Raw genomic sequence first — 26,564 nt, 5'->3', positions numbered from 1 at the left:
CTGTATTTACAAGGTATCTGGATTTGAATCCCACCATGGCAGATGGTGAAATTTGAATTCAATAAAAAACTGGAGTAGAAAAGGACAAATTGACCCCATGGTGACCATACAACACGTTGTAAAAAATTCATTAATGCCCTTCAGGAAAGGAAACCTGCCATCTTTACCTGGTCTGGCTTAGACAGGACTCCAGACCCGCAGTAATGTGGTTGAGTTATAGAAGCGTATAAGATCATGAGAGGCATGGATAGGGTGAATGCACTCAGTCTTTTTCCCAGGGTTGGTGAATCAAGGACTAGAGGGCATCAATTTAAGGTAAAAGGGGAAGAATACATGGGAACCTGAGGGGCAACTTTTTTACTAAGAGCGTGGTACACGTATGGAATGAGCTGTCAGTGGAAGTGGTTGAGGCAGGTACACTTGGACAAATACATAGATAGGAAAGGTTTAGAAGGATATGGGCCAAGTGCAAGGAAATGAGGTTAGCGGGGATGGACATTTTGGTCGGCATAGACCCATTTGGGCTGAAGGGCCTGTCTCAGTGCTCTAGGACTCTATGACTCCATGAAAGCTGGGATCTAAATATTCGGGGGTATGTGACTTTTTGAAAAGACAGACAGCAAGGGAAGGGTGGTGGATAGCTTTGTTAGTATGCGTACAGAATAAATATGATAGCAAAAAAAAATCTTTGATCAATTATGTAAAATGCATGTAAGATACTGTTGAGAGTAGCGTATAGGCCCCCTTAACAGTAGCTATACTACAGGTCAGAATAAATCAGGAAATAATTAGAATATGTAAAAAGGCATTACAGTAATCATGGGTGAGTTTAATATCCTTGTAGATTGAGAAAATCAAATTGAGACAGAAAGACTTCATAGAGTATGTTCAGGTCAATTTCCTAGAACATTGTGTGGATACAACTGAGTATCAGGCTATTTTGGATCTATTCATGTGTAATGAAACCGGTTCAATAAATGATTTCAGAGGAAACAATTCCCTTGGAAGCAGTGATCATTGAATGCTAAAGTCTACCGTGCTATTTGAGAGTAAGTAACTTGGGTCAGAAACAACTGTGATCAACTTAAATAAGGGTAATGCCAAAAGAATGAGAATGTGTACATTGGAGTGAACTGGGAAAGAAACTAAGCAGAAAAGACAGTTGATGAACAATTTAAGTAAATAGTTCATGATTCACAACAAAGTTAACTAAGAAAGTTGAGGTTAGTATTAAATTGAAAGAAAAACAAATATACAACATGGCAAGCTAGAGGATTGAGATATTTTAAAGAAACAGCATGGTGGCTCAGTGGTTAGCACTGCTGCCTCACAGTGACAGGGACCCAGGTTCGATTCCACCCTCGGGCGACTGTCTGTGTGGAGTTTGCACATTCTCCTTGTGTCTGTGTGGGTTTTCTCCGGGTGCTCTGGTTTCCTCCCACAGCCCAAAGATGTGTAGGCTAGGTGGATTGGCCATGCTAAATTGCCTGGAGTGTTTAGGGATGTGTAGATTAGCTGGGTTATAGGGGATGGGTCTTGGGGGCATGCTGTGAGGTTCAGTGTGGAACTTGTTGGGCCGAAGGGCCTGTTTCCACACTGTAGAGATTCTGTGGTCTGAACAGAAGATGACCTAGAAAAGGGAGAAAATAAATTATCTAGGTAAACATGCAAATAATATAAATATATACAGCTTCTAAAAATAATATAGAAGGAAAGAGAGAGGATAAAGTGAACAAAGGCCCCTCAGAGAATTAAGCTGGACAAATGATGGGGAACCAGGAAATGATGTAGCAGTTGAATAAATAGAAGATACAAAGAGTCTTCAAAAATACTAAATAATCAAGGGGCAAAATAGGGGGAGTAAATAATCCAATGACTATCAGTGGAGAAAAAAATTCTAAGGGAATGAATGGGGCTAAATACCCGCATGTCCCATGACCTGATGGGCTGCATTTTAGAAGATTAAAAGATGTAGCTGTAGAGATAGTAGATGCACTGGTGATAAGCCTCTAAATATCCTTAGATTCTGGAAAGTTGCTAACGTAAAATCCTATTCACAAAGGGAGGGAATCAAAAACAGTTAACCATAGGCCAGAGATAACAAGGTGTAGAGCTGGATGAACACAGCAGGCCAAGCAGCATCAGAGGAGCAGGAAGGCTGACGTTTCGGGCCTAGACCCTCATTCAGGCCTAACCATAGGCCAGTTAGCTTAACAACTATTTTTGGGGAAATGTTAGAGTCTACTATAAAGGATATAATGGCAGACTATTTAGAAAGAAAAACATAATCCAGCAGAGTCAGCATGGCTTCGTGAAAGTGAAATAACTCCTGACAAATTTATGAGAATTCTTTGAGGAGGTAGCAAGCCAGATACATAAAGGGGAAGCAGTGGATATAATACATTTGGATTTTCAAAAGGTTTTCAAAATTGTACCTCACAGAATTCTATTTAACATGTTATGACCTATTGGGGTTAGAGTAGTATACTTGCATGGACAAAGGGTTAGATCTCTAAGAGAAGACAGAGTTGGGATACGAGGGCATTTTCAGGATGGCTACCTGTAACTAAGAGTTACAAACCACTGGGATCAGTGTTGAGACATTGATAAATTACAGTATATAATTAGTGACAGAAAAATAAATGGAAAAGCTAGTGTGAAGATGACGAATACTGTCTACAGAGGGCTATACAATGGTTAAGCAAGTGGGCAAAAAGCTGGCAAATGGAATATGATGTGCGAAACTGTGAAGTTATGCAACTTGACAGAAATAATAAAGGAGCTGAATATTATTTAACTTGAGGAAGATTGCAGAAAGCTGCAGGACAGAAATTTGACAGTCCTCATTCAAGAATCACAAATTTCAATAGGTAATAGGGAAGGCGAATGGAATGTTAGCCTTTATTTCAAAAGGATAAAAAAATAAGTGGAGAAGTCTTACTAAAATTGTGCAAGACACAAATGAGACCACATCGAACACTGAAATGGTTTTCATCCTCTTGCATCAGAAAAGATGTATTGGCATTGGAGGCAGCCCAGTAAATGTTGATCAGGTTGATCCTCATTGTACAGAGGGATTTTCCTGGGAGGAGAGGTTATGGAGTTTGGACCTGAATTTACTGGGAATTTATAAGAATGAAAGTTGATCTTATTGAATTATGTAAGATGCACAGGGGGCCTAACAGGGTAAACGCTGAGAGATTGTTTTCCCTTGTGGGAGAGTGTGGAACATGAGAGCACAATCTCAGAATAAGGGGTTGCACATGTCAGACAGATGAGGAGGAATTTTGTCTTTGAGGGGAGTGAATCTGTGACTTCCTTTACCACTGAGAGCTTTAGAGACTGTTGTTAAGATTTGAGGATAATTAGATCAGGTGTTAACTCATTAAATGGCAGAGCAGACTTAATGGGCCAAATGGCCTACCACTGGTCCTATAGTCTTTTGGCCTTCTCACCCAACAAAGAGGTCAGAATTGTGTCCATATGTTTGTCTGTGACACTATCCATCCAGTTCTGATTTTTTGTAATTGTCACATTTGTTATTATTTGATATTTTAGTTCCATCACTTTTATTTTCCTGCTGTTGCTTTAATGCAGTAAGGCTGCCAGTACATCTTTATTCAAGAGAGTCGCTTCACATATCCTGTTACAGAGGCTTGTGTATTCTTCTTCAAGGGATTGTGAATTGCAAGTACATTTTGTTTTTACATAATAGTGAATAATACTGAGTAAGATGAAATAAATTTCCCTGCACAGTACACGTTTCATGCGTCATTTGAATTCTACATTGCGACCTGAACTAATATCACCTACCTCATGTTATTCTGAGATTGCCCCCCTCCTATTTTTCAGCCCGTTGTGAAACAGAACAAAGGTGGATCCATCTATTTCCATTCCGTGATGAATTTTCTTTCTGTTTGAAAAGATTGCATTGGTGTCGAGTTGCCATGCTAACTGAATACGAACTTCCTGAAGCGCTGCTGATAACTTCACAACTTTAATAAATGCCTGCCTAAAGCTTTAAGTCAGCCTTCTCTGATAAGCAAAGCCCTGTCTACATGTAATTATTATCATTGCAAGAAAATGACTAAATAATGCTCTTTCTCTAAATGATTTAATCATCTGCATTTGTACAGAATATCCAGAGAAGGTTCAGACTGAAGCAGAATGTGGCTGAAAATCTGAAACAAAAGATTTAAAATGCTGGAGAACAGTCAGAAGGTCAGGCAGTAAAAAAATCTCTTCATGATTCAAGTTGATGTTTCTGGCTTCAGAAATTATAGATTGGTTTACAGAGTGTAGATATCCACTGAGTTTCTATTTGGTAGCTGATAGGCCTTTGATATGGTGCAATTACAACATTTAAAAGGCATCTGGATAGGTACATGAATAGGAAGGGTTTAGAAGGATATGGGCCAAAGGCTGGCAAATGGGACTAGATGAATTTAGGATATCTGGTCGGTCTGAACAAGTTGGACTGAAGGGTGTGTTTCCATGTTGCACTTGTCTATGACTCTATGACATTAAGTTAAAAGATTCAGAGTGCACACTGTGTTGCCTTAGAGGATTTCTCAGTGTTGAGACTGCTCCGTGGTTCTGGGGATGACTGGGATTCTAGTCAAACGTTCCAGATAGAGTGACCCCTCCCCAGTTCTGAGGAAGTGTCACTTGACCCAAAACATTAACTCTGACTTCTCACCACAGATGCTGCCAGACCTGCTGAGCTTTTCCAGCAATCTCTTTTATTTTTGTTTCTGAATTTGGAGGGACTGCCTTATGAGGAAAGGTTGAGTAGATTGGGCCTATTCTTACTGGTGATTAGAAGAATGTGAGGCAACTTCATTGAAGCTTCTGGTGATGGCGGGGCATGGGGAGAGACCGTGGACTTAACAGGGTAGATTCTAAGAGGTGGTTTCTCCTTGTGAGTGTATCTATGACCTAAGGGCATAATCTCCAAATTTGGAGTGGTGCATTTAAGACTGGGGTGCAGACAAATTTCTTCTCTAACAGAGTTCTGAATCTGTGGAATTCTTTACTGCTGAGAGCTGTAGAGGCTGGGTCATTAAATATTTTTATGGCTGAGATAGATTTTTAATCAGTAAAGGAGGATAAAAGGGGTTATAAGGATAAGGCAGGAAATTGAATTTGAGGCGTCTCATATCAGCCACAACCTCATTGAACAGAAAGGATAACTTGATGGGCTGAATGGCCTACTTTTGCTCCTATGTCTTATGGTCTTTTGTGTGTGTGTTTTTTTTATTTCTCTTTGAACTTAGTCTGCCTAGAGGTTCATTTGTTGCCCCAGGGGCCTGGTTATTGACTGGGTGTGCAATGTGAACACTAATCTGCTATTCCATCTCCTTCCACCCCAGGCATGCTAGAACTATCCATGTTGCACCTCAGTTACTTCACTATTATGTCTTGTTCAGTCCACCAACTGCGCACCGTCCAATTTGGTGCCTCATAAAGGACCAGATTCTTGAACAAGATTGACCAGCTGACATCCTTTAGAACAAGGAATGGAAAATATGGGAAGTGACTAATAAGTTCCCCACAGCAAACGCCATCTATCTAATGAATTACCACAGCAAAAGTGAACATTGATGAACAAGTTCAGGACAGGCCATGGCCCCTGTGTAACTAATTTCCACCACTGGGGCCTGAGTACAAATCCCTTATGTACTTATGGAGAGAGACAAACAATGCTGTACACTACTGAAGATTAAACCCTGGATTGAGTAAATGGAGGGCAGATCACCTTAAACTCAGCAAGTGTGGTGATTGCTTGATGCTAGTGATTTGCATTTGCTCAATTAATAAAGCATGTAACAACTTTAAATCCTGTAACTTAAAAGTTTTCTGGTCTTTTTAACATAGTATTTGTATTTGAATGTTTCCTGTAGTGAATTGTCTATGTATATCCTCGTAGTTCGGGAATGTTAATGAAATGATTGCAGAGGTGGGATAGGATTTTTGAACAACGTTTTCTTTCAGTTTCAATGGATTGTGAGTTTACCTCTAAAGCCTGTTGTTCCTCATCGTGATGCCCACTAGGATGAATGCAAGACTTCATTACAGTTTGTTATGTAACAGGATGCTGAGGAGCTTTAGTCTATGCACAGTGTGTGTTTGTGCAATTTATGTCGTGTGTGAGTGTAAAGCATGGATCACTAACTTGGACTAAAATATAAAACATCACCTGAGCTGACGTTAATATTTTTGCCTGTTTTAAAAGATAAAGGATAACTTGGATTTTCCTGTCGATGTTGCATATGAATGCATGTTCCTCAAACCAAATAAATCTGAACTGAGCATACTCCAGTACATTAATGAACAGACTGCGGTCGTAAATGTGTATGTCAGGGTGATTAATTCTAGACAAGTTTCCAGGTTACACAAGATTGTTGAAAGATAAGTATAATTAGTTGCTAATTATCTTTGTTTTATGTTTGTGAGTATATGATGTCGTAATCTCCTGGTCTGCATACATCTAATACTTGCTGGTTTCTACACCCCATGATGACTTTGTGATCCAAAAGATAGAAGCCATCCTTCTTGCAACATTCCTGGAAAGGGAATAACCTGCCTTTAGTTTCTCCTAGTATGGTTGACATAGGAAACCCAGTCATTATACAAATGGGATAACACAGTGTCGAGCTGGATTAACACAGCTGGCAAGGCAGCATTAGAGGAGCAGGAAAGTTGACGTTTTGGGTTGGGACCCTTCTTCAGAAAATTCACTTATACAGATGGAGTACATTTTGCAGCTTTGCAGGATCTCTTAAATACTTTTATATTAGTTTGCAAGTTCAGCTCCATGTGTTTTATTGCATTTATAAATATCCCAAACAAATATGTTTGATATTTAAAAGAACTATTTCTAAATTTAGATTGATGAATTTAGGCATGTTGTCATTACGTTGTCTTGGGGCATACATTTCTGTTGAGGAAAGTGAGATGGTGGGGTGCTGCAATGTGGAAGGAGGATGTCCATTTGAGTCCAAGAATAGCTCAAGAAATTGGCTCACCCACTTAGAATATTACTGCCTTTCCAATACTGCAGTAGCACAAACAAAGATAACTACATCAATTGGTAATCTACATTCTTCTCAATAAAAAAAATTGTTAATAAATCTTTCCCTTGATTTCTTTAAAAGATGAGGATTTGAAAGATATGTGCACGATGTTGATGCAAACAAATTGCATATTATGATTGCCAGAGGGATGGAGTTTAGAAACAGGGAAGTTATGCTGCAGCTGTATAGGGTGCTGGTGAGGCCACACCTGGAGTACTGTATACAGTTTTGGTCTCCTTACTTGAGAAATGATGTACTGGCATTGGACAGGGTGCAGGCGAGATGCACTTGCTTGATTCTGGAATTGAGAGGGTTGATTTATGAGGAGAGATTGAGTGGACTAGGATTAACTAATTGGAATTTAGAAGAATGGGGAGGGATCTTATAAAAACATAAAATTATGAAGGGAATAGATAAGATAGAAGCAGGGAGGTTGTTTCCACTGATAGGTGAAACTAGAACTGGGGACAATTGCCTCAAAATAAAGGGAAGCAGATTTAGGACTGAGTTGAGGAGGAACTTCTTCACCCAAAGGGTTGTGATTCTGTGGAATTCCCTACACAGTGAAGCAGTTGAGGCTACCTTGTTGAATGTTTTTAAGGCCAAGATAGATGTTTGAACAGTAAAGAAATTAAGGGTTGTGGTGAGCATGTGTGTAAGTGGAGCTGAGTCCATGAAAAGATCAGCCATGACCTTATTGAATGGCAGAGAAGGCTCGAGGGGCCAAATTGCCTACTCCTGCTCTTATTTCTTATGTTCTTATAATGAGTATGAGAAGACACAAATAAGAAAGTTTGGAGTGAATATAGTGGTAAAGGTTGGGGAGAGACAGATAAAGGGGAACGTTTCTTCTTAACCCCCAGTTTTGGCACAGACTATGCAATAAGCATTCAGGGAGGCCAAAGTAGTATATGAGACAATTGGATGTATTTTGGGGGCACAGTTAATTTAAGAAAGATGGTCAGAAGTAACATCTGTTTGGGAAAGGGGTTAATGTAACTTTCCTGTTCATAAATGTGTCATTGTGTTCTGACAGTGATGTTTATGAGAATATCTAAACAGGTATCCTGTTTAAATGTGGGGATGATGGTAGGGGCAGGTTCAAACATTCACTATATTAACTTTCCTGCAAATGCTGATGTTGATTGTCAATATAATTGCATTGAACTTTACAGCACAGAATAGGCCATTCAACCCATTGTGTATGTCAGTGTTCACGTTCCACATGAGCTACCTCCCAATTTACATTATTACTGAAAGGCAATGACAGTGCAAATTACACAAGTCGTGACACTGTGTATCATATGATTTTCTTGTTACACATTCCAGCAACTTCATTACATTGGATGTATATGTCTTAGACATCCTATTGTTTCTTAAATTATAGGCTCCCGTTAGCTGCTGAGGCAGAGAGGCTTCATACCAGTAGTTAAGCTATCATCAGGAACTCCGGTATGGTGTATTATTGCTACAAGGGTTCCTGACCTCCACTAAAGGCTCAAATACCGTTAATACCTTTAGGAAAGGAAAAGCTAGCAGCTGCTAACACTATAGCTATCGTTTTTATTTGCTTATATTATTGCAGTGAATTTCATTTCAGCAAAGATCACTGCCGAATTAACCACCTGCATCATTTTTTTGATCTGATGCCGACAATGCATTCTGGCTAAGGTTCGACAGCTTTAAAGAATACGAGAAATGTTAATTTTGATAAACATAATGGCAGCGCCCACCATTTAGTTGGCTGCGTTTTTAGATTTCCTTTGTACCTGGAGATCGTTGCTGTTGTGTCATTTTAACAGCAGGTTGGAACGCTGAGAACGGAGCTCTGGATAGCTCATTTGCATTGTCGTGCTCGTCAGGGAAGGTAAATTGTGGGATGCATGCAGGGGGTTAACTAAGATCACAAAATTCTCATTTTTCAAGCACTACACAACCACCTTAGGCATTGAAATAACAGGCAGGAAGCATGTGTACACTTCATCCTGGAAGTCTGACAATTCATTATGTTAGATTAGGACAAATAAGTTAGTCTGAAATGTAGGCCATTTGCCACTGTAGTTAAGGGACCTAACATCTGTCTTGGAGGAGAAAACAGCGTTAACGTTTCGGGTCCGGTGACCCTTCCTCAGAACTGGACCCGAAACGTTAACTCTATTTTCTCCTCCACAGATGCTGCCAGACCTGCTGAGCTTTTCAAGCAACTTTGTTTTTGTTCCTGATTTACAGCATCCGCAGTTCTTCTGGTTTTTAACATCTGTCTTGGATCCCTGCTGCAACTTTGGATTACTCCAGGGCAGTCAACACCATTATTGAATTCAAATGTCACCATCTACTGTAGCAGGACTTGAACCTCAATTCCTAGAACATTAGCTGAGTTTCTGGATTGATAGTTCAGTGATAATACCACTAGGTCATTGCCTCAACGGGTAGGCTGAGTGTTGGCTGCTTCAGGGGGAGTCAACTCGGAGCAGCACATGAATAAAAAAAAGTAACCACTTGCCACAGTTGCCATTCCAGTGAGCCCGGCCTTGGGATACAAATTCCCTGATCCTCATCCAAGGTTCCAGCTACAAAATCCAGCAACTTACCTATGAGTGAAAGTGCTGCTTGCAGTGGTAAAATGTCGGCTTCTTGCTGCATTTTCTCAGCACATCCAATAGCTCCCAAGCTGACGTCCATCTCTTCCCTTCAGCATCACAGTTGAGGGCATATGGAATTGAAGGCAAATTATTGGTCTGGTTGGGAGGTGTTTTTAAAAATTCACTCATGGGATGTTGTTGTCACTGACTAGGCCAACATTTATTGCCTGCTCCTAATGCCCAGAGGGCAATTAAGAGTCATCGACATTGTCATGGATCTGGAGTCATGTGTAGGCCAGACTAGGTAAGGAAGACAGATTTCCCTCCCTAAAGGGAGGTTAGTGAGCCATATAGTTTTTTCCAACATTTGACAATGGTCACCATTAGACTCTCAATTCCTTTTTTTTTAAATTGAATTCAAATTCTACCATTTGCTGTGGCAGGACTTGAACCTGAGGTCCCAGAACATTAATAGTCTAGCGATAATTCCACTGGGCCATTACCCCCCCACAGGTAAGCTAAGTGTTAGGAAACAGAGTAGAAATAATGTACAGATACTCTTAAGGGGTGAGATGTGACACGTAGCATCCTGCAAGGACCACTGTTGGTTCCTCAGTTATTCATTACATTTATTAACACCTTGGATGATAGGATGGAGAATCCTGTGTCCAAGTTTACCAATGACAGAAAGAAAAGCGGCATGGTGAGCAACTTAGTTGGAAGCTTAAGTTACTAAGAAATATTAATCATCACTGGCAAATGTATTTCAGCATGTTTAAGTGTGAGATCATTCACTTTGACCCTACGAAAAATCAGAATACTTTCTAAGTAGTTAAAAAGCTCAAAACACTAGACATCCAAAGAGACTTAGAGATTTGTCTTTATATATAATTCTGATATCATAGATAAATACAAAAAATGTTGAAACTACCTTTTATACAACCTGCTAGAAGGTATTCTAAAATGATATAAAACCTTAGTTATATCACATCTGAATTACTGTGTTCATTTAGGTCACCATACCTTAGGGTATGTTGGGACTGGAGTGGAGGTCAGGTTTAGCAGAAAAATACCTGGATTTTAAGGGCTAAATTCTAAGGAGAAAATACATAAAGTGGTGTTGTATTTCTTGGAATTTAGAAGATTAAAGGATGATTTGGTTCAAAGTTTCAAGATATTAAGGGGAGATGATAGAGTATATAAAGAGAAATTGTTCCAGTAGTGAAAAGGACTAGGAAGCATAGTCTAAAAGATGAAACCAGTCCTTTAGAAGTAAAATTAAGAAGCATTTTTACACTCAAAAGATAAATTTTTGAACTCTTTTTCTGCAAAAGATAGTTGCTGTTGTCATTTGTTAAAATTTAGGCCTGAGATTGATAAATCTTTGGTTAACTAAAGGCATGTGTAAGGAATGAGCTACCAGAGGAGGTGGTGGAGGCAGGTATAATTTCAACATTTAAAAGGCATCTGGATGGGTACATGAATAAGAAGAGCTGAGATGAATATGGGCCAAATACTGGAAAATGGGACTAGAATAATTTAGGATATCTGGTTGGCGTGGACCAGTTAGAGCAAAGGGTCTGTTTCCGTGTTGTATGACTCTATGACTCTATGACTGTGACCCAAAGAATTAAAGGATAGGAGGCACAGATAAGCTAGGAACTCGATGAATCTCTCGACCTTGTTGATGCTCAATTACAGCGATGCTAGTTTTTCTGGTATAATTACGAAGCTGGAACAATTGCTAACATCTCCTGCATGCTGCTAAGATCATCAACAATCCATGGAGTTGATGTGGCAGCATTTGTTCGAGTGCTGAAAAGCTAAATGCAGGAATGGAGCACTGTTGCATCTAAACTTGGACTGTATTAAGTCCAGAAACAAGATGAATTGCCAGTGAAATAGAGTTTTGGTTACTTAATTTAGCATTTTCCTTTTGGCTGTTTGTAATTTGCAGACCACAGATCATACTCAACTGGCTGGTATGATATAATCCCACTGTTGGGTAGAAATTGCTGAACAATCCTGTGTGAGCTCATAGCTGTGTTAACATTCAATTCAAGTTAATCAGTCAAATTCATGATGTGGGTCATTTGTGCTATGATGTACATTAGTGTGCATGGTCCTGTTCTATATAAATATCAAAAAAAAAGCTTGAGCCTTGTGCATTGTTTGAATTACTCAGAAGTTGTGAGAAATTACAGGGTCTCCATATTTTCTCCATGGCAAGGCCTCATCCAATCAGAGTTGACTTGCCAAGCAATCAGCACCCTTTTATCCTGTAGCAAAAAAAATTGTGATCTCCTGAAGTTTAGTGTTGTTGAATTTATCCTGATTAGTGCAAGCTGAAAATCTTCTTTCTTTTCAGCAGTATTCAAATTTTGTATCACCTGGTAACTGAAAAAGATAAGGTTTCAAAGTTAACGGCAATAACTTACGGTGAGCAAAATGCACAGAATGTTCTTGAGGACTGCCAGCCAAGTTTACTGAACACCTTTGCCCCTTTCTCTCTTTCCTAAGTGCTGGTTAAAAAGTGCTGCTGTTTCTGCACTAGGACCTTCTTTCTTTTACACCTTCTATTTGCCATCAATTTTTAGAAAAATTACAAAATCCATAGAGGTTAATGCGGTGTCAATACAATTTCTATTTCTCTCTATACCTTGTGCGAAACACCAACTATTCACTTGAAAAATGTCAACAGCCTCTGTATCTGGTCTCAAAACACCAACTCCTGTTCAAAGCACTTTAGATGCCCCTGGAGGTGTCCATCCTATTTGAACTTGCAATTAAGTTAAAAGTACACCTCAGGAAATGACTAGTGGCGCAAAGTGACAAGACCTGACAAAATCAAAAACATGTTTAAATCGGGGTCAGAGATATGATTCATTTCCTCCTCCTCACCCCATGACCCCCACCACTAGGGTCTTGCACAGGAAGGCTTGCCTCCACCTTTCAAACAAAAAAAAACAATCTGTGCATTTTGAAATGTTTTTCTCTGACCTGTTGACTAGCATTCCCTTTTCAAGTAACAATGCTTTCTGATTTTATCCAAAGAGTTCACCAATCTGGATTGGAAGCAATCCAACCTTTATGTATTTTGTTGTTGTGCAGGAATGAGTAACAATTAACACATGCACCAGCTGTCACACCTCCGCATGTGTCAGTCTGTTTCCTCATGCTCGTCTTATAGACGAGGAGGTGACTCTTGCTGGTTTATCATCTCAAAATCAATATTCCACAGCCTGTTCTTTCTGGCAGAGGTCACCAAAAATATTGTTTATTTTTCATCCCATCTTTCTTTAATATCAACTGTTAGTCATCTGTGTTTGTTTTGTACCTCATACTCAAGAATTTGGTGTTTATCTTGACCTTATAGCTGATTGTAATCTAGACCGCCAATGTTCTAGAGTAATCTTTTCTTCAATGTCCAGCTTTGACTCTGATCTCTGTGTTGTACCAGTTATTCTTTGGAGAAGTGTAGTACTGTGATAATTTGTCTGCCCCAAAAAACTATTTGAACATCTCAACCTGGTTGACAGGTCTGTTGTGTTTGTTCCACATTTTTCTTAGTTTGATGCAGCCATATCAAACTTGTCAGTCTATTTCATGTTTCACAAACATGATCAGGGACAGTGTTATTGTGGATTTGTAATTCCACAGCTGAACTCTGAGAGTTTTACATGAGGAATCTACTGCCCTCATTACAATTTTCATCTGGAAAGCTAACCAGCCAACTGAAAGCACTTACTAAATTAGTGGCTGTTCGTATTTTTCCCCCCTTCAATTAACCCCTGATGCATGGGTTTTTATTTTTAAGAATGACTTTTAGCAATTTACATCTAACTAAATCTAACTATCTTCACTCAATTCAGAGTTGTATATTTTGAGTCTCAAAAATATCGCATGGCGTTTTGCCATTTGCAGAATACAAAATAACTACCGGTGAACATGTATATTAATTTAGCTTGTTTACTTCAATGACATTATTTGAGCCTTTTACCAAATCCTTTTACTGTTAAGGGCTGAGAATTACCCGATAGTAAGTTTGCATCTTGTTTGGACTTGTGACAAAAAAAAATGCAGCCCCTCCAGCATTGTACAGTCTCTTGCCCACAACATGGCAACAGCAGCACAAGGCCCGGTGACTCAGCTATGGCCTAAAAATGCCTTTTTCACATGCTGGCATCTTCGATGGGCACATTCTTTGAAAGAACCTAAAGTGGACCGTGTTGCAACTTCCCACTTGATAGAAACATTTGGAAGTGGGATTGAGTGAATGGCCACGGGCCAGTTCATGTTGAATTATCATTCCTGTATGCCAGTGTCTGCTGATTCATGAATCTCAATTTAGAGATTGCATGCTTGAGGTAAGCTGTCATCAGTGGTTCCATGGCTAAGCAAGAAAGTTAAAAACAACATAAGGGCAAAATCTAAGGCATACAATATTGCAAAGGAAAGGGAAAAGTTGGAGGTTTGGGAAACTTTAAAAAGAAAAGTAAAAAAAGAGCAAAAATTGAAATTGCTGGCAAAGCTCAGCAGGTCTGTCAGCACCTGTCAGCATCAGACTCACAATATTAACTCTGCTTTCTTCCCACAGATGCTGACAGACCTGCTGAGCTTTGCCAGCAATTTGCAGTTCTTTGCAAGTTTGGTGGGCTGAATTGCCTACTGCACCTCTGAGTTCTTATGTTCTAGATGGTTGCATACAAATTAGAAAAGAACAAAGTATAATTATTAAAGAAGACTAGTGTGAAGTAGAAAAATGTAAAGCAAAAGTTTATATAAAAGGAAGAGAGGAGCTAAGGTGAATATTGGTTCATTTTGGGACAAGACTGCAGAGTTACTAGTGGGTAACACAGTAATAGCAGACCCACTAAATCAACATTCTGCCTCGGTTTTCAAGGAGGAAGACACTGAAACATCCCAATAGTAACAGGTAATGCAGAGATTATAGAAAAGGAAAATCTTAAAACACTCGCCATCACAGGAAAATGTATTGACCAAACATTAAAGGCAGACAAGGCCTGATGGCCTCCAACTTAGGGTCTTAAAGGAGCTTATAACAAAGATAGTGGGTGCATTGGTTATAATATTCCGAAATTGTCTGGATTCTGGAAAAGTTCCATTGGATTGGAGTAATGGTAATGCCCTTATTTGAAAAGAGAGTGAGGCATAAAGTAGGAAACTATAGATCAGTTAGTTTAATGTCTGTTGTTGAAAAAATGTTGGAATACATTATTATGTAAGTGATCATGGGACATTTGGAAAATCAAAACCTAATCATCAGCATGGTTTTATGAAGGGTGAATAGTGTTTGACTAATTTTCTAATTTGACTGATGTCTTCAAAGATATAACAAGCAAAGTGGATAATTGGGGTCCTCTGGATATATATTTGGACTTCCAGAAGATATTTGATAAGGCATTCCTCAAAATATTAATGTACAAGATGAGATCACACACAGTTCGGGGTAATATTGGCTTGGATAGAGGATTGGCTAAGCAGCAGAAAGCAGAGAATTGGGATAAATGGGCCTTTTTCTGGTTGGCAAGCTTAGGTCATGGGATGCTACAGGCCTCAGAATGTACTACATCCAGATTTGCAGATGACACTAAAATAGTTGGGAAAGTAAGTTGCAAAGAAGAAGTACATTTATGAATGGATGATTGATAATTTAGGTGAATGGGCCAAAATTTGGCAGACACAGTTCAATAGGTATGAGGTTATCCATCTTGTTCAGTGTACAAGAAGGGCAACTTTTTATCTAAATAGAGAGAAATTTGAAAATGCCTTGGTGCATAGGGACCTGGATGTCCTTCCACATGAGTCAGAGAAAGCTGGCATGCAGGTACAGCAGGCACAAGGAAGGCAAATGGAATTTTATTGCTAAAGGAATGAAGTATAAAAAGAAGGAGGTGTTGCTGTTGTACAAGGCCTTGGTGAGCCTGCATCTGGGGTGGTCCATACAGGATGTAATTGCATTGGAGGCAGTTCACAGAAGGTTCATGAGATTAATCCCAGAGATGAATGCTGTGTCTTTATGAGAAGAGATTGAGCAGTTTGCATCTATACTCTTTAGTGTTTACAACCATTAGAGGAGATCTAATTAAGGTATACGAGGGGGGTTGACAAAGTAGCTGGAGAGCAGATGTTTCACCTGTGGACAGTCTAGAATGAGAGGTCTTAGTTTTAGGTAAGTAATGACATATTTAAACCAGATGATAAATTACTTCTCTCAAATAGTTTTCAGTCTAAGGAATTCACTACCCAGAGTGTGGTGGATGCCAACACAGTGAATAAACTGAAGGAGGCGATAGATTTTTCATTAGTAATGGGTCGAAGGATTATGAGGAGAAAAGTGGAGTTGAGGTAAAGCTGAGATCAGCCATGATTGTATTGAGTGGAGGAGCAAGTTTGGGGGGCTGACTTGCCAGCTCCTCCTCTGAGTTCTTATGTTTTAGACAGTCACATACAAACTAGAAGCAGAAATAAGCCATTTGGCCCCTTGAGCCTGTTCCACAGTCAGTAACATCACGTCTGATTTGGTCTGATTGTGGGCTCACCTCAACTCTCCTATCTGAGATATCCTTTTGCTTCTGTCTTTATCAGCCTTAAAAATGCAGAATGATCTTTATTCCATTGTGCTCAAGTGAACGGAGTTCCAATCATATGAGAGAGAAAAAAAATCCTCATCCTGCCCATTTTAAATGGGAGCCCTCCCCTCTTTTTTGGTAAAGTGTATCCTGCCAGTTTTAGTCTTTCCTACAAGGGGACAAATACATTTATTGGTCAAATCTTCTCAGGAACTTTAATATTTCAATGAGATTGCACCTCATTCTTCAAGTGCTTTGGGTATTTAATTATAAAATAACTCCAGCTCATATTTACCTGCACAGACTGTGTTTGACAGCTACCCTAGCTCTTCATAATGTTAAATAGTTGCATCAGGCTGCATTTTTGGTGGTAGAATCTAAGATGGAGGAAAATTACTAGTTAGTACAAGATGGAAAACTGAACCTGATTCAGCTGAATAGGATCCAATGAAGACATATACAGCATTAACATTAAAAAAAACCAATATTGAGTTTGCATGAACAATAATCTGTCAAGATACCATTGATTACATCGCTGGTTCTCAGCATGCATTTAGTGTACCTGTGGTGTTGACATCTGTTCCTCATCTCTATTCGTCTGATCGTAAGGAACAAGAGGTAATCAACAGAATCGAAAAAAGCAGCTACTTCCGGATTTAATTTTATGAAATATGTTCAACAAAATGCGACCAAAATGCTTCTGCCTATTGGTAGATTTATTTTTTTTTCAGTTGGAAGGGGCATTGTAGATTTAAGTAGAATTTAGAACGAGTGATTACAGATTTTGGGTTGGTTCTTGGTCTGTGCTGACTTAACTGTTCACAAGAGGAGCAGCAAAAAGGCAGAGCATTTCTTGGGAACTTTAGGCTAAGAAAGCAAAAAACACAGAAAGGTCTGACTCTTTACTGTTAGATTTGGAGAGACTCCTGTGTGCATGGTGTGTGGGGTGGGGGTGGGGGCGGTCGGTCAGTTCAGTTGGCCGGGCAGCAGGTTTGGAGTAATGCCAACAGCGTGGGTTCAATTCCTGCCACTGGCTGAGGTTCAACCCCTCAGGTTAAACCACTACCATCGCCTCTATCTGATGAGAGAACAGCCCTACAAGACAGTAAGCATTGTGCATTAACTTTGGAGTCAAGCTTGCTGTAAAGTTTGGATTTAGTTAGTTGCCCTGACTCAGAAGGTGATTAGCTCAAATCCCACTCCAGGACTGCGGCATGTGTGCTGGACTAACACATCTGAGGGAATGCTGTGCTGATGGAGTTGCTGGTCCTTGGATGAGATGTTAAGCCAAAGCCCCTTCTCTGCTCTCAGACTTACAAGTCCCCATGTCATTAATTTGAAGAATAACAGGGGAGCTCTCCCTGGTGCTCTGCTCAATTTTTATATCCACCGTCCCAAGAGGCCATCTACTCAGTATCACATTGCTGTATGGTGTACAGTTTGGCTGCTGGCTTCCTATCTATCTGCGCATCAACAAGTGCTTCGTTGGTTCTAAAGCATTTTGGGACGTCATAATATTGTAAGAGGCATCACAAGAATATAAGTTTGTTCTCTTATTTTTATTCTTTGCTCGGGTGCATGGGTAGAGTTAGAAATATGAAGCCAGAAAATTCCCAGGCCTGGAGGCAGTGCAAAGGTAGTAAAACGTTGGCATTTGTGTCAGAATGTGGGACTGAATCCAGTTCCACTAGGTCTCGTGGTACCTCATATACATGATCATCGGCTCTGTCTCTTTGCCTTTTTCTGTTTCTTTTCAATTTAAAATTTCTAGCATGTACAGTATTTTGTTTTGTATTTGCATTTTAAATGAAATTTATTGGCTGTCAATTACGTTGAGATGTCCTGTAGTTGCGGATGGCACTACATAAATGCACATTTGTCTTTCTATGTCCCGTAGCCTTATGTTATTTAATGATGTTGAAGATTAATTAGTTATAATCATGATTTAGATGAAAGAATGAATTTGTTTTTGAGGTGCCTTTGATGATAGCAGGGCATCCCAAAACATCTTACAGACAATAAAGTACTTTTAAAGTGTGGTCAAGTATAATGTTGAAAATACACCAGCCAAATCGTGCATAACATCTTCCTAACAGCAAGATGAGAATGAGCAGATAATCTCTCTTTGTGAGTTGGAGGATAAATATTGGACAGGACATTAAGGCTAATTCCTCTGCTGTTCTGTGTGTTAACGTCATGGGATCTTTTGCGTCTGCTTGCGTAGGCAGATGGGGCTCATTTTACCATCTCATTTAAAATGTTAAGAATCCCTTCTCTTCTTCATGAGAACGACAGTATTTTCTGCCTTGACTTCTTTCCAAGTCTTCTGAATTGGCGTCGGCGATGGTAAAGACAAAAAAAAATTCAAAATCACAAAGCAAGATACAATATCTCAGACTCCAGCATTGGCAGTTCTTACTATCTCTAAGATACAATAATTGTCTTCCTCACATTCTCAGCCTGGATTTGTTTTACTGTGGGATTGAACTTGAACTCGAACTCAGCCTTCTGATTGCAGGGAAGAAGTGTATCAAGTTTTTTAAAAAAAGGATCAGCAGCATCTGATTGGAAAAGTTGAACAACAAATTGAAATGTTATTAGCGTGCCAAAATTACTTATTTAATTGTGTTTTTGTACTGAAACCATATTTTCACCTGTGCATTACAGAATTAGTTAAACTGCAATCTATTTTATTTTCACGAAAATAAAACATGCTTCTCATAGATTTTGCACATGGTCATCAAAAGATAGCACATTGTCTCAAGGAGGAGCTGGTCAGCTCAGTCTCAGTTAGGACTTTTATAGCTTTTAAAGAATTGAAGCATTCGTCCTAAGACCTGAAGTGTTAATCTGTTGCTTTCCAGTCCCTTTTCCTTTGCTATCCATCCAGCTGGTTTTTCTTAAGGTGATAACATGGCATGTACTAAGTTGGTGTTTTATCCACATTTCTGGGCAGCAACCTAAAATGGTTAAATGTAATGATGAGCAAAGTCGTTGTAATAGAAAAGTTGCTGTTTAATTATCTTGCATGCAATCTGGTGATCTGCTAATTAATGTAGCAGTCACTGTGGCATTGCATCTTGTTTGGTTGTATTTCCTATTTGCACATAATTTTCATGTTGGAGTGAATTATCTAAAAGTACCAATGTTATTTTATCACACTTTCATAATGACTGCTTACACGATAGTATCAGATGGTAGAGTAATAGATGTTCATTTGCCCTGTATGATTTTCTACGTTGAACGTGCTGCCAATTTCTCTCTCATTTGTCTTGCAATTTATCTTTTACTTATCCTTAACTTAACCTTTTACCTAAGGTTCATCACTAACAGTCCCCATTAACAGCTATTCACCCTCCTCGCCAGATTGTTATCAACTCCTTTGTCTGTCCAACTGCTCTTCTCTCTCTTCAGGTTTTATCCTTTATCCTATCATTTACTCCCTACCCCGTCCCTCTGTCCCTATTTTCTGCATATGAACCGACGTTTTTCCAGCTACCATCAGTTCTGAGGAAGGGTCACCGGACCCGAAACGTTAACTCTGATTTATTTTCTTCACAGATGCTGCCAGACCTGCTGAGCTTTTCCACCCACTCTTGTTTTTGCTATCTTTTACTTATTTGCATTGATTTGCAAAGAAAATTTTTGTCTACAGTTTTGAAATATCTTGCCTTTATTATAATAATTGTTTTGGATTCTGTATCACATCAGGTTGACACAGAAAATGGTTAAAAATCTCCGCGGAAAGGAATTCTAACATTTCAAAAGGACAGACGTGTTGTGTACTCATGCTTGTGTATTATGGGTTTTGTATTCCCAGGACAGGAGTGTGTTGCCAAATGCTAAAGCTAAACTCAGCAAAGAAGCACCAATACTAACACACACACCTAGAGCAAAGTAAGTAGCATATTTTTAATGCATTAAATGTTTTCAATGTTTTTCAATGCTCATAAAATACTTAATGCAAAGAGGATTATGTACTTTTATTCCTATTGCATTTATTTAGAAACTGAGAGTTAATTTCTGCTCTGAAGCAATCTTTTGTTATCCAAATGGTCTTTCAATTCAAAATGTTACTTAAAAAATGTTATTTGTGTCTCATTTCTTGGTTAAACAAAAACTTCACCTCAATCTCTGACAAGATTAAGTAAATTAAGAAAGGTATTGAACATACAATGGTGAAAAAATGCTTGTTCAACTAAGTAATGAAATCCCTAGGCTTTGGTTAGATTCTATGGCTTTTATCAATGTGCTTTGGGTTTTAATATTGTAAGATTATAATGTAATATTTTACTTTGTTTACTGAAGTAGTGATCCTCAAAAGCCCTTGTTAACCCTTATGTGCTGTGGACATGGTTACTGTACAAATAAGCATGTCTCTCTTGGTTGTTGTGGTTTAGCTCTGAACTACTGCATTCTTATATCTAAACTGGTGCATGGCCAGAGTATACATTGCATCTGTACAACTTAAAAATGTTGCAACAACTTGCATCTACATTGAGCCTCTGCTGTAGATCATTGCCCCTTTGGCAATGATCTTTGCGTCCTCACTGTCCACTGGAGTAGTACTAGATGATTGGAGGGTGGCAAATGTCATTCCCTTGTTCAAAAAAGGGAATAGGGATAATCCTGGGAATTACAGACCGGTCAGTCTTTCTTCTGTGGCGGGCAAATTACTGGAGAGGATTCGAAGAGATAGTATTTATGATTATTTGGAAAAGCACAGTTTGATTAGAAATAGTCAGCATGGCTTTGTGAGGGGCAGGTCATGCCTCACACGCCTTATTGAATTCTTTGAGGATGTGACAAACTACATTGATGAAGGCAGAGCAGTGGATGTGGTGTATATGGATTTTAGCAAGGCATTTGATAAGGTTCTACATGATAGGCTCATTCAGAAAGTAAGGAGGCATGGGATTCAGGGAAATCTGGCTGTCCGGATACAAAACTGGCTGTCCAATAGAAGACAGAAGGTGGTAATAGATGGAAAGTATTCAGCCTGGAGCTCGGTGACCAGTGGTGTTCCACAGGGATCTGTTCTAGGACCTCTGCTCTTTGTAATCTTTATAAATGACTTGGATGAGGAAGTAGAAGGGTGGGTTAGTAAGTTTGCCGATGACACAAAGGTTGATGGAGTTGTGGACAGCATGGAGGGCTGTTGTAGGTTGCAACGGGACATTGACAGGATGCAGAGCTGGGCAAAGAAGTGGCAGATGGAATTCAACCCAGAAAAGTGTGAAGTGATTCATTTTGAAAGGTCGAATTTGAATGCAGAATATAGAGTTAATGACAGGATTCTCGGCAGTGTGAAGGAACAGAGGGATCTTGGAGTCCACGTCAATAGATCCCTCAAAGTTGCTACCCAAGTTGATAGGGTTATCAAGAAGGCGTATGGTGCGTTGGCTTTCATTGGCAAGGGAGTTGAGTTTAAGAGCCGTGAAGTTGTGCTGCAGCTCTATAAAACTCTGGTTAGACCACACTTGGAATATTGTGTTCAGTTCTGGTCACCTCATTATAGGAAAGATGAGGAAGCTTTAGAAAGGGTGCAGAGAAGATTTACCAGGATGCTGCCTGAACTGGAGGGCAGGTCTTATGAGGAAAGGTTGAGGGAGCGAGGGCTTTTTTTCATTGGAGCGAAGAAGGGATGAGAGGTGACTTGATAGAGGTGTACAAGATGGCGAGAGACATAGATAGAGTGGATAGCCAGAGACTCTTTCCCAGGGCGGAAATAACTATTACGAGGGAACATAATTTTAACGTGATTGGAGGAGGGTATGGGGAGATGTCAGAGGCAGGTTCTTTACACAGAGAGTGGTGGGCGCGTGGAATGCACTGCCGGCAGTGGTAGTGGAATCAGATACTTCACAGACTTTTAAGTGACTCTTGGATAGGCACATGGAGGATAGTAAAATGTAGGGTATGCAGGGTAGATTGATCTTAGTAGGATAATAGGTCAGCACAACATCATGGACTGAAGGGCCTGTACTGTGCTGTACTGTTCTATGTTCTACGTTCTAAAATGCCCACAGTGCTTCATAGCTTCAGTCAGACGGGTAGAAGCAAAGGAGGAGATATTCAGAGCTAGTGACTGGGAGGTGCATCAGAGAGTGGGTTTTAATAATGATCTTGTGCTGTGGGCATCACCAGCAAAGTTGTCATTTCATGCCTGTTGCTGCTTGCTCTTCGGAAAGCCTTGAACTGCCGGCAATATGTGATATAGGTGATCCCAGAATTGTTAGGTAGTGAGTACGTGGATCTAAATTTAACAGCATTGAAGGAGCTGTGATGTGTCGTCAAGTCAGAATGCATGGGTTATTGAAAGCAGTATGTCCTGTGTGTTATGTGATTGAGAATTCTTCCATTTTACTCACGCTTCTTGCTGAATGGAGAAATTCACTTGAAACTCACATTATTTAACATTCTGAATTAGAAATAGTACTATTCTTCCCAGAAGTTTGAGATCTACCCTGAAGTTAGTTATTAAGCAGCAAAGTAAGAAGAGGATGCTTTCCATGGGGAAAATAGATCACCTAATAATGAAGGCTCCTTCTTGGAAACTGCAAAAGTATGACCATTACGCTCAACCTGTTCAAATTTCTAACAAAACCCTTATTCTCCAAGTGATTCAGAATAGCAAGAATGGCAGTTCTTGCACTGAATTTCACTAAAGGGTTTTCCAGTTTGCAGGGTAATACTCAATAGCAGAAATTCTGGCAACTTTATTTATTTTTTGAACTCCCTCCTTCCTCGTGCGGTAAATCTGGGCTAATTGAGTTGCTTTCTGTGGCTTATTGGGATCAAAGAACAGCACGTATCAGGCACCAAGCTGTGATCTCCGTCATATACTGATTCATGCATCGTGACTTAGTCACCAGAGGAGCAAACTCTTAAAACGGCTTCATCCATCCACTGGACGTGTTGCTAATTTAGAAGGTCTTGCTGTAAGGAATGAGTTTTCAGTTCAGTATCTGAAAACGAAGACATCTTGTCTTGGCGTTAGAGAAGTGACATTTAATATAATGGATGCGTTCCATGTGTATTTGGAGATCATTCATATTTAAGCAACAGATTGCAAGCCCTAGTTAGTTTCAGAATATATCCTGAAAGTTTTAACAGTTATAGTCACTAAATGCTATGAACAGCAAATTAATATTTCATACCAACAGTGAGGTAACCAAGTGAATTCATGGTATGTGTTAAACTATGAAATAGAGTCATTACGTTCATACACACAGAAACACTCCCTTCAGTCCAATTCACCCACGCCAATCAGACATTCCAATCTGACCTAGTCCCATTTGCCAGTACTTGACTCATATCTCCAAATTCTTCCTATTCATATACCATTCAGATGCTTCTTAATTGTTGTAATTGTATCTGCCTCCAATTCCTCTGCAGCTCATTCCATACACACACCTGCCGCTGCATGGAAAAGTAATCCCTCAGGTCCTTTACAAACCTTTCCCCCTCACCTTAAACGTATGCTCTCTAGTCTTGGACTCCCCCACCCTAGGAAAAACATTTTGGCCATTCACCCTATCAATATCCCTCATGATTTTATATACCTCTCAGCGTCTGGCACTCTAGGGAAAAAAGCCCCAGCCTATTCAGCCTCTCCCTAGAGTTGAAACCATCCTTGTAAATCTTTCTGCACACTCTCACGTTTAACCACATCCTTCCCACAGAAGGGCAACCAGAATTGTATTCTGTATCCTAAAAGTGGCCTCACCAATATCCTTTACAGCTGCAACACAATGTCTCAAAGATCTTCACTCAAGTGTTCTGACCAATGAAGGCAAGTCAAATGCTTTCTTTACCGCTCTGTCCATCTGTCACTCCACTTTCAAGAAACTATGTACCCACACCTTGGTTTCTTTGTTCAGCAACACTCTCCAGGGCCCTACCATTCACTGTACAAGTCTTGCCCTGGTTTGCCTTACCAAAATGCAATCCCTCACATTTATTGAAATTAAACTCCATCAGACACAAATATGCTTGGTCTTATCCGTAAACTCACTTAGCTGCATATTACAACTTCTGACTCAGAATTGAGCGTTAATTTCTGTCGATTTTCATTCAGAAATATAAATTTGGGAAGTCAAATTTTGCTACACATTCAAGATGACACGGTGATTATTTTCAGTTTATGTTGGAATTTATAGGATATTCACAACTAAATTGTGACATTTATGAGTGTAAAGCTGTGATTCAATTATTTTAGTGCTATTATTGTAATCTTGAAATGAGTAAAGAACTGTGGGGGATAGAATGACTACTCATGTAAAAGGGCATCAACAGACAAACTGAGCAAATTCTCTGTACATTTCCATGTTCTTTCTTATAATGCATTTGTGGGATAAGGGCATCACTAGCTAAGCCAGCATTTATTGCCCATCCCTAATTGCCCAGAAGGTAGTTAAGAGTTAGTCACATTTCTGTCGGTCACATATAGTCCACACCAGGTAAAGATGACAGTTTCCTTCCCTGAAGGACATTAGTGAACCAGATGGGCTTTTGCTGACAATTGACAATGGATTCATGGTCATTATTAGACTCCTAATTCCAGATTTTTATTAATTCAAATTCCATCATCTGCTGTGGTGTGATTCAAAACCGGGTCCTTGGGACATTACTTGTGCCTCTGGATTAACAGTCCAGCAATAGTACCACTAGGCCAACTTGAACACTGTAAATGCCCATGAACAGCAATGTGATGATGACAGGAAAATTTATTTTGATAAGGCTCTCACCTGAAACGTCGACTTTCCTACTCCTCTGATGCTGCCTGACCTGCTGTGTTCCTCCAGCTCTACACTGTGTTGTCTCTGACACTGCAACTCTCGGTTAGGACAGAGTTGAAGTGCAAGTCCACTTCGGAGATGGATTTGAACTTACGACATTCTAGCCTAGACTAGGAGAATGTGATCACTGAGATTTCTAGATGTGACAAATATTACTGCAAGAGTTCATCATTGTTTCTGGCCTGACTAGATTAATCTGTCAACCCATTTTATTACTTGTGCATTTTACTATTGGGTGTATATAACAGTCAGCAACACTTGCAGACCATGACTTAAGAGCAATTAAGTAAACGTGATGAATGGTTTAGTGAGAAAGGATAATGATAGTTCCAGAAGTCTTCCTGACGGAACTATGTGCAGTCTGATGTTGAGAAACAGAGATAATGAGTATATTTGAGAGGTTCCCAAATTGGATCTGAAATTTACTGAATTAGCCGGCACAGATAAGGGAGGTGTGGAATGCTACTGATTGCTCTTGCATCCAATAACTTTTTTAATGGGAAATAATAGCTTGATGTCTTGGTCCAGATGTTATTCAGTTACTTTGGACTAAAGAGCAGGTTTTGTCATGTTGTTGGAAAGAAAATTGAACTGGAATTGAGATGAGCATTTGTTGTCTGAGCTTGCAATGGAAGGATGGTCAATTTTATATAGAAGGAAAGACATCAATTTATATAGAGCCTTTCATGACCACAGGATTCATAAAAGACTCTGCAGTCTGTGAAGTTTTTTTACAAGTGAAAATACTGCAGTAATGTTGCAATTTCTAACAGCAAATTTGTGCACAGCAAACTCACGCAAACAGCAATGTGACAAGAGTTAGTGTGTTTTTGTGATGTTGATTGTGGGATAAATTGGTCTGGTTAACTCCCCATGCTCCTCTCAGAATAGTGCAATGGAATCTTTTATGTCCATCTGAATGAGTAAAGGGGACCTGTGTTTTTACAGACTACCTGAAAGCTGGTACCTCTGACAGCATACCACCCAGAGTGCTATGTTGAAGTTTCAGACTTGATCTTTGTGCTCAAGCCCTAGATTGGGACTTCGGGTCACAAGCTTCTGACTAGGAGGAGGTAATGCTTTCCACTGAGCCACGGCTGACACCTAGTTATTGCACTGTGTCCAGCAGTCTTTGAACAGCATCAGTGCTTTGAACATTGATTTGCAAGGAAAGGAAGCTTAACCTCTCGGCCCTAAAAAGACACTCAGCATGTGCAGTTGTCTCTCTAATTCATCCAGTGTCATAGAATCGCACTGCAACATAATTGTATGAATTCTATAGTCCAGGGAACAACAAACACAATTATTTAGAGATATAGGAACTGCAGATGCTGGAGAATCTGAGATAACAAGGTGTAGAGCTGGATGAACACAGCAGGCCAAGCAGCATCAGAGGAGCAGGAAGGCTGACATTTCAGGTCTAGACCCTTCTTCAGAAAGAAGGGTCTAGACCCTTCTTTTTCTGAAAAAGGTTTTAGACCCTTCTTTTTCTGAAGAAGGGTCTAGACCCGA

General features: G+C 39.6%; 1 protein-coding gene across 1 annotated transcript in view; it reads left to right on the top strand.

Moving 5' to 3' along the window:
* The window catches only part of LOC109918150 (uncharacterized protein C1orf21), a 184,685-nt gene that overhangs the window by 132,819 nt on the left and 25,302 nt on the right, over nt 1-26,564 (top strand). Inside the window, exon 4 of the mRNA XM_048602142.1 lies at nt 20,072-20,148. Coding sequence (XP_048458099.1) covers nt 20,072-20,148 — 77 coding nt within the window. The remainder of the gene's footprint in view (nt 1-20,071; nt 20,149-26,564) is intronic.

The sequence above is a fragment of the Rhincodon typus genome, chromosome 10 (assembly GCF_021869965.1).
Source record: "Rhincodon typus isolate 14 chromosome 10, sRhiTyp1.1, whole genome shotgun sequence".
NCBI lineage: Eukaryota > Metazoa > Chordata > Chondrichthyes > Orectolobiformes > Rhincodontidae > Rhincodon > Rhincodon typus.
This window is presented reverse-complemented; position numbering and strand designations above follow the sequence as displayed.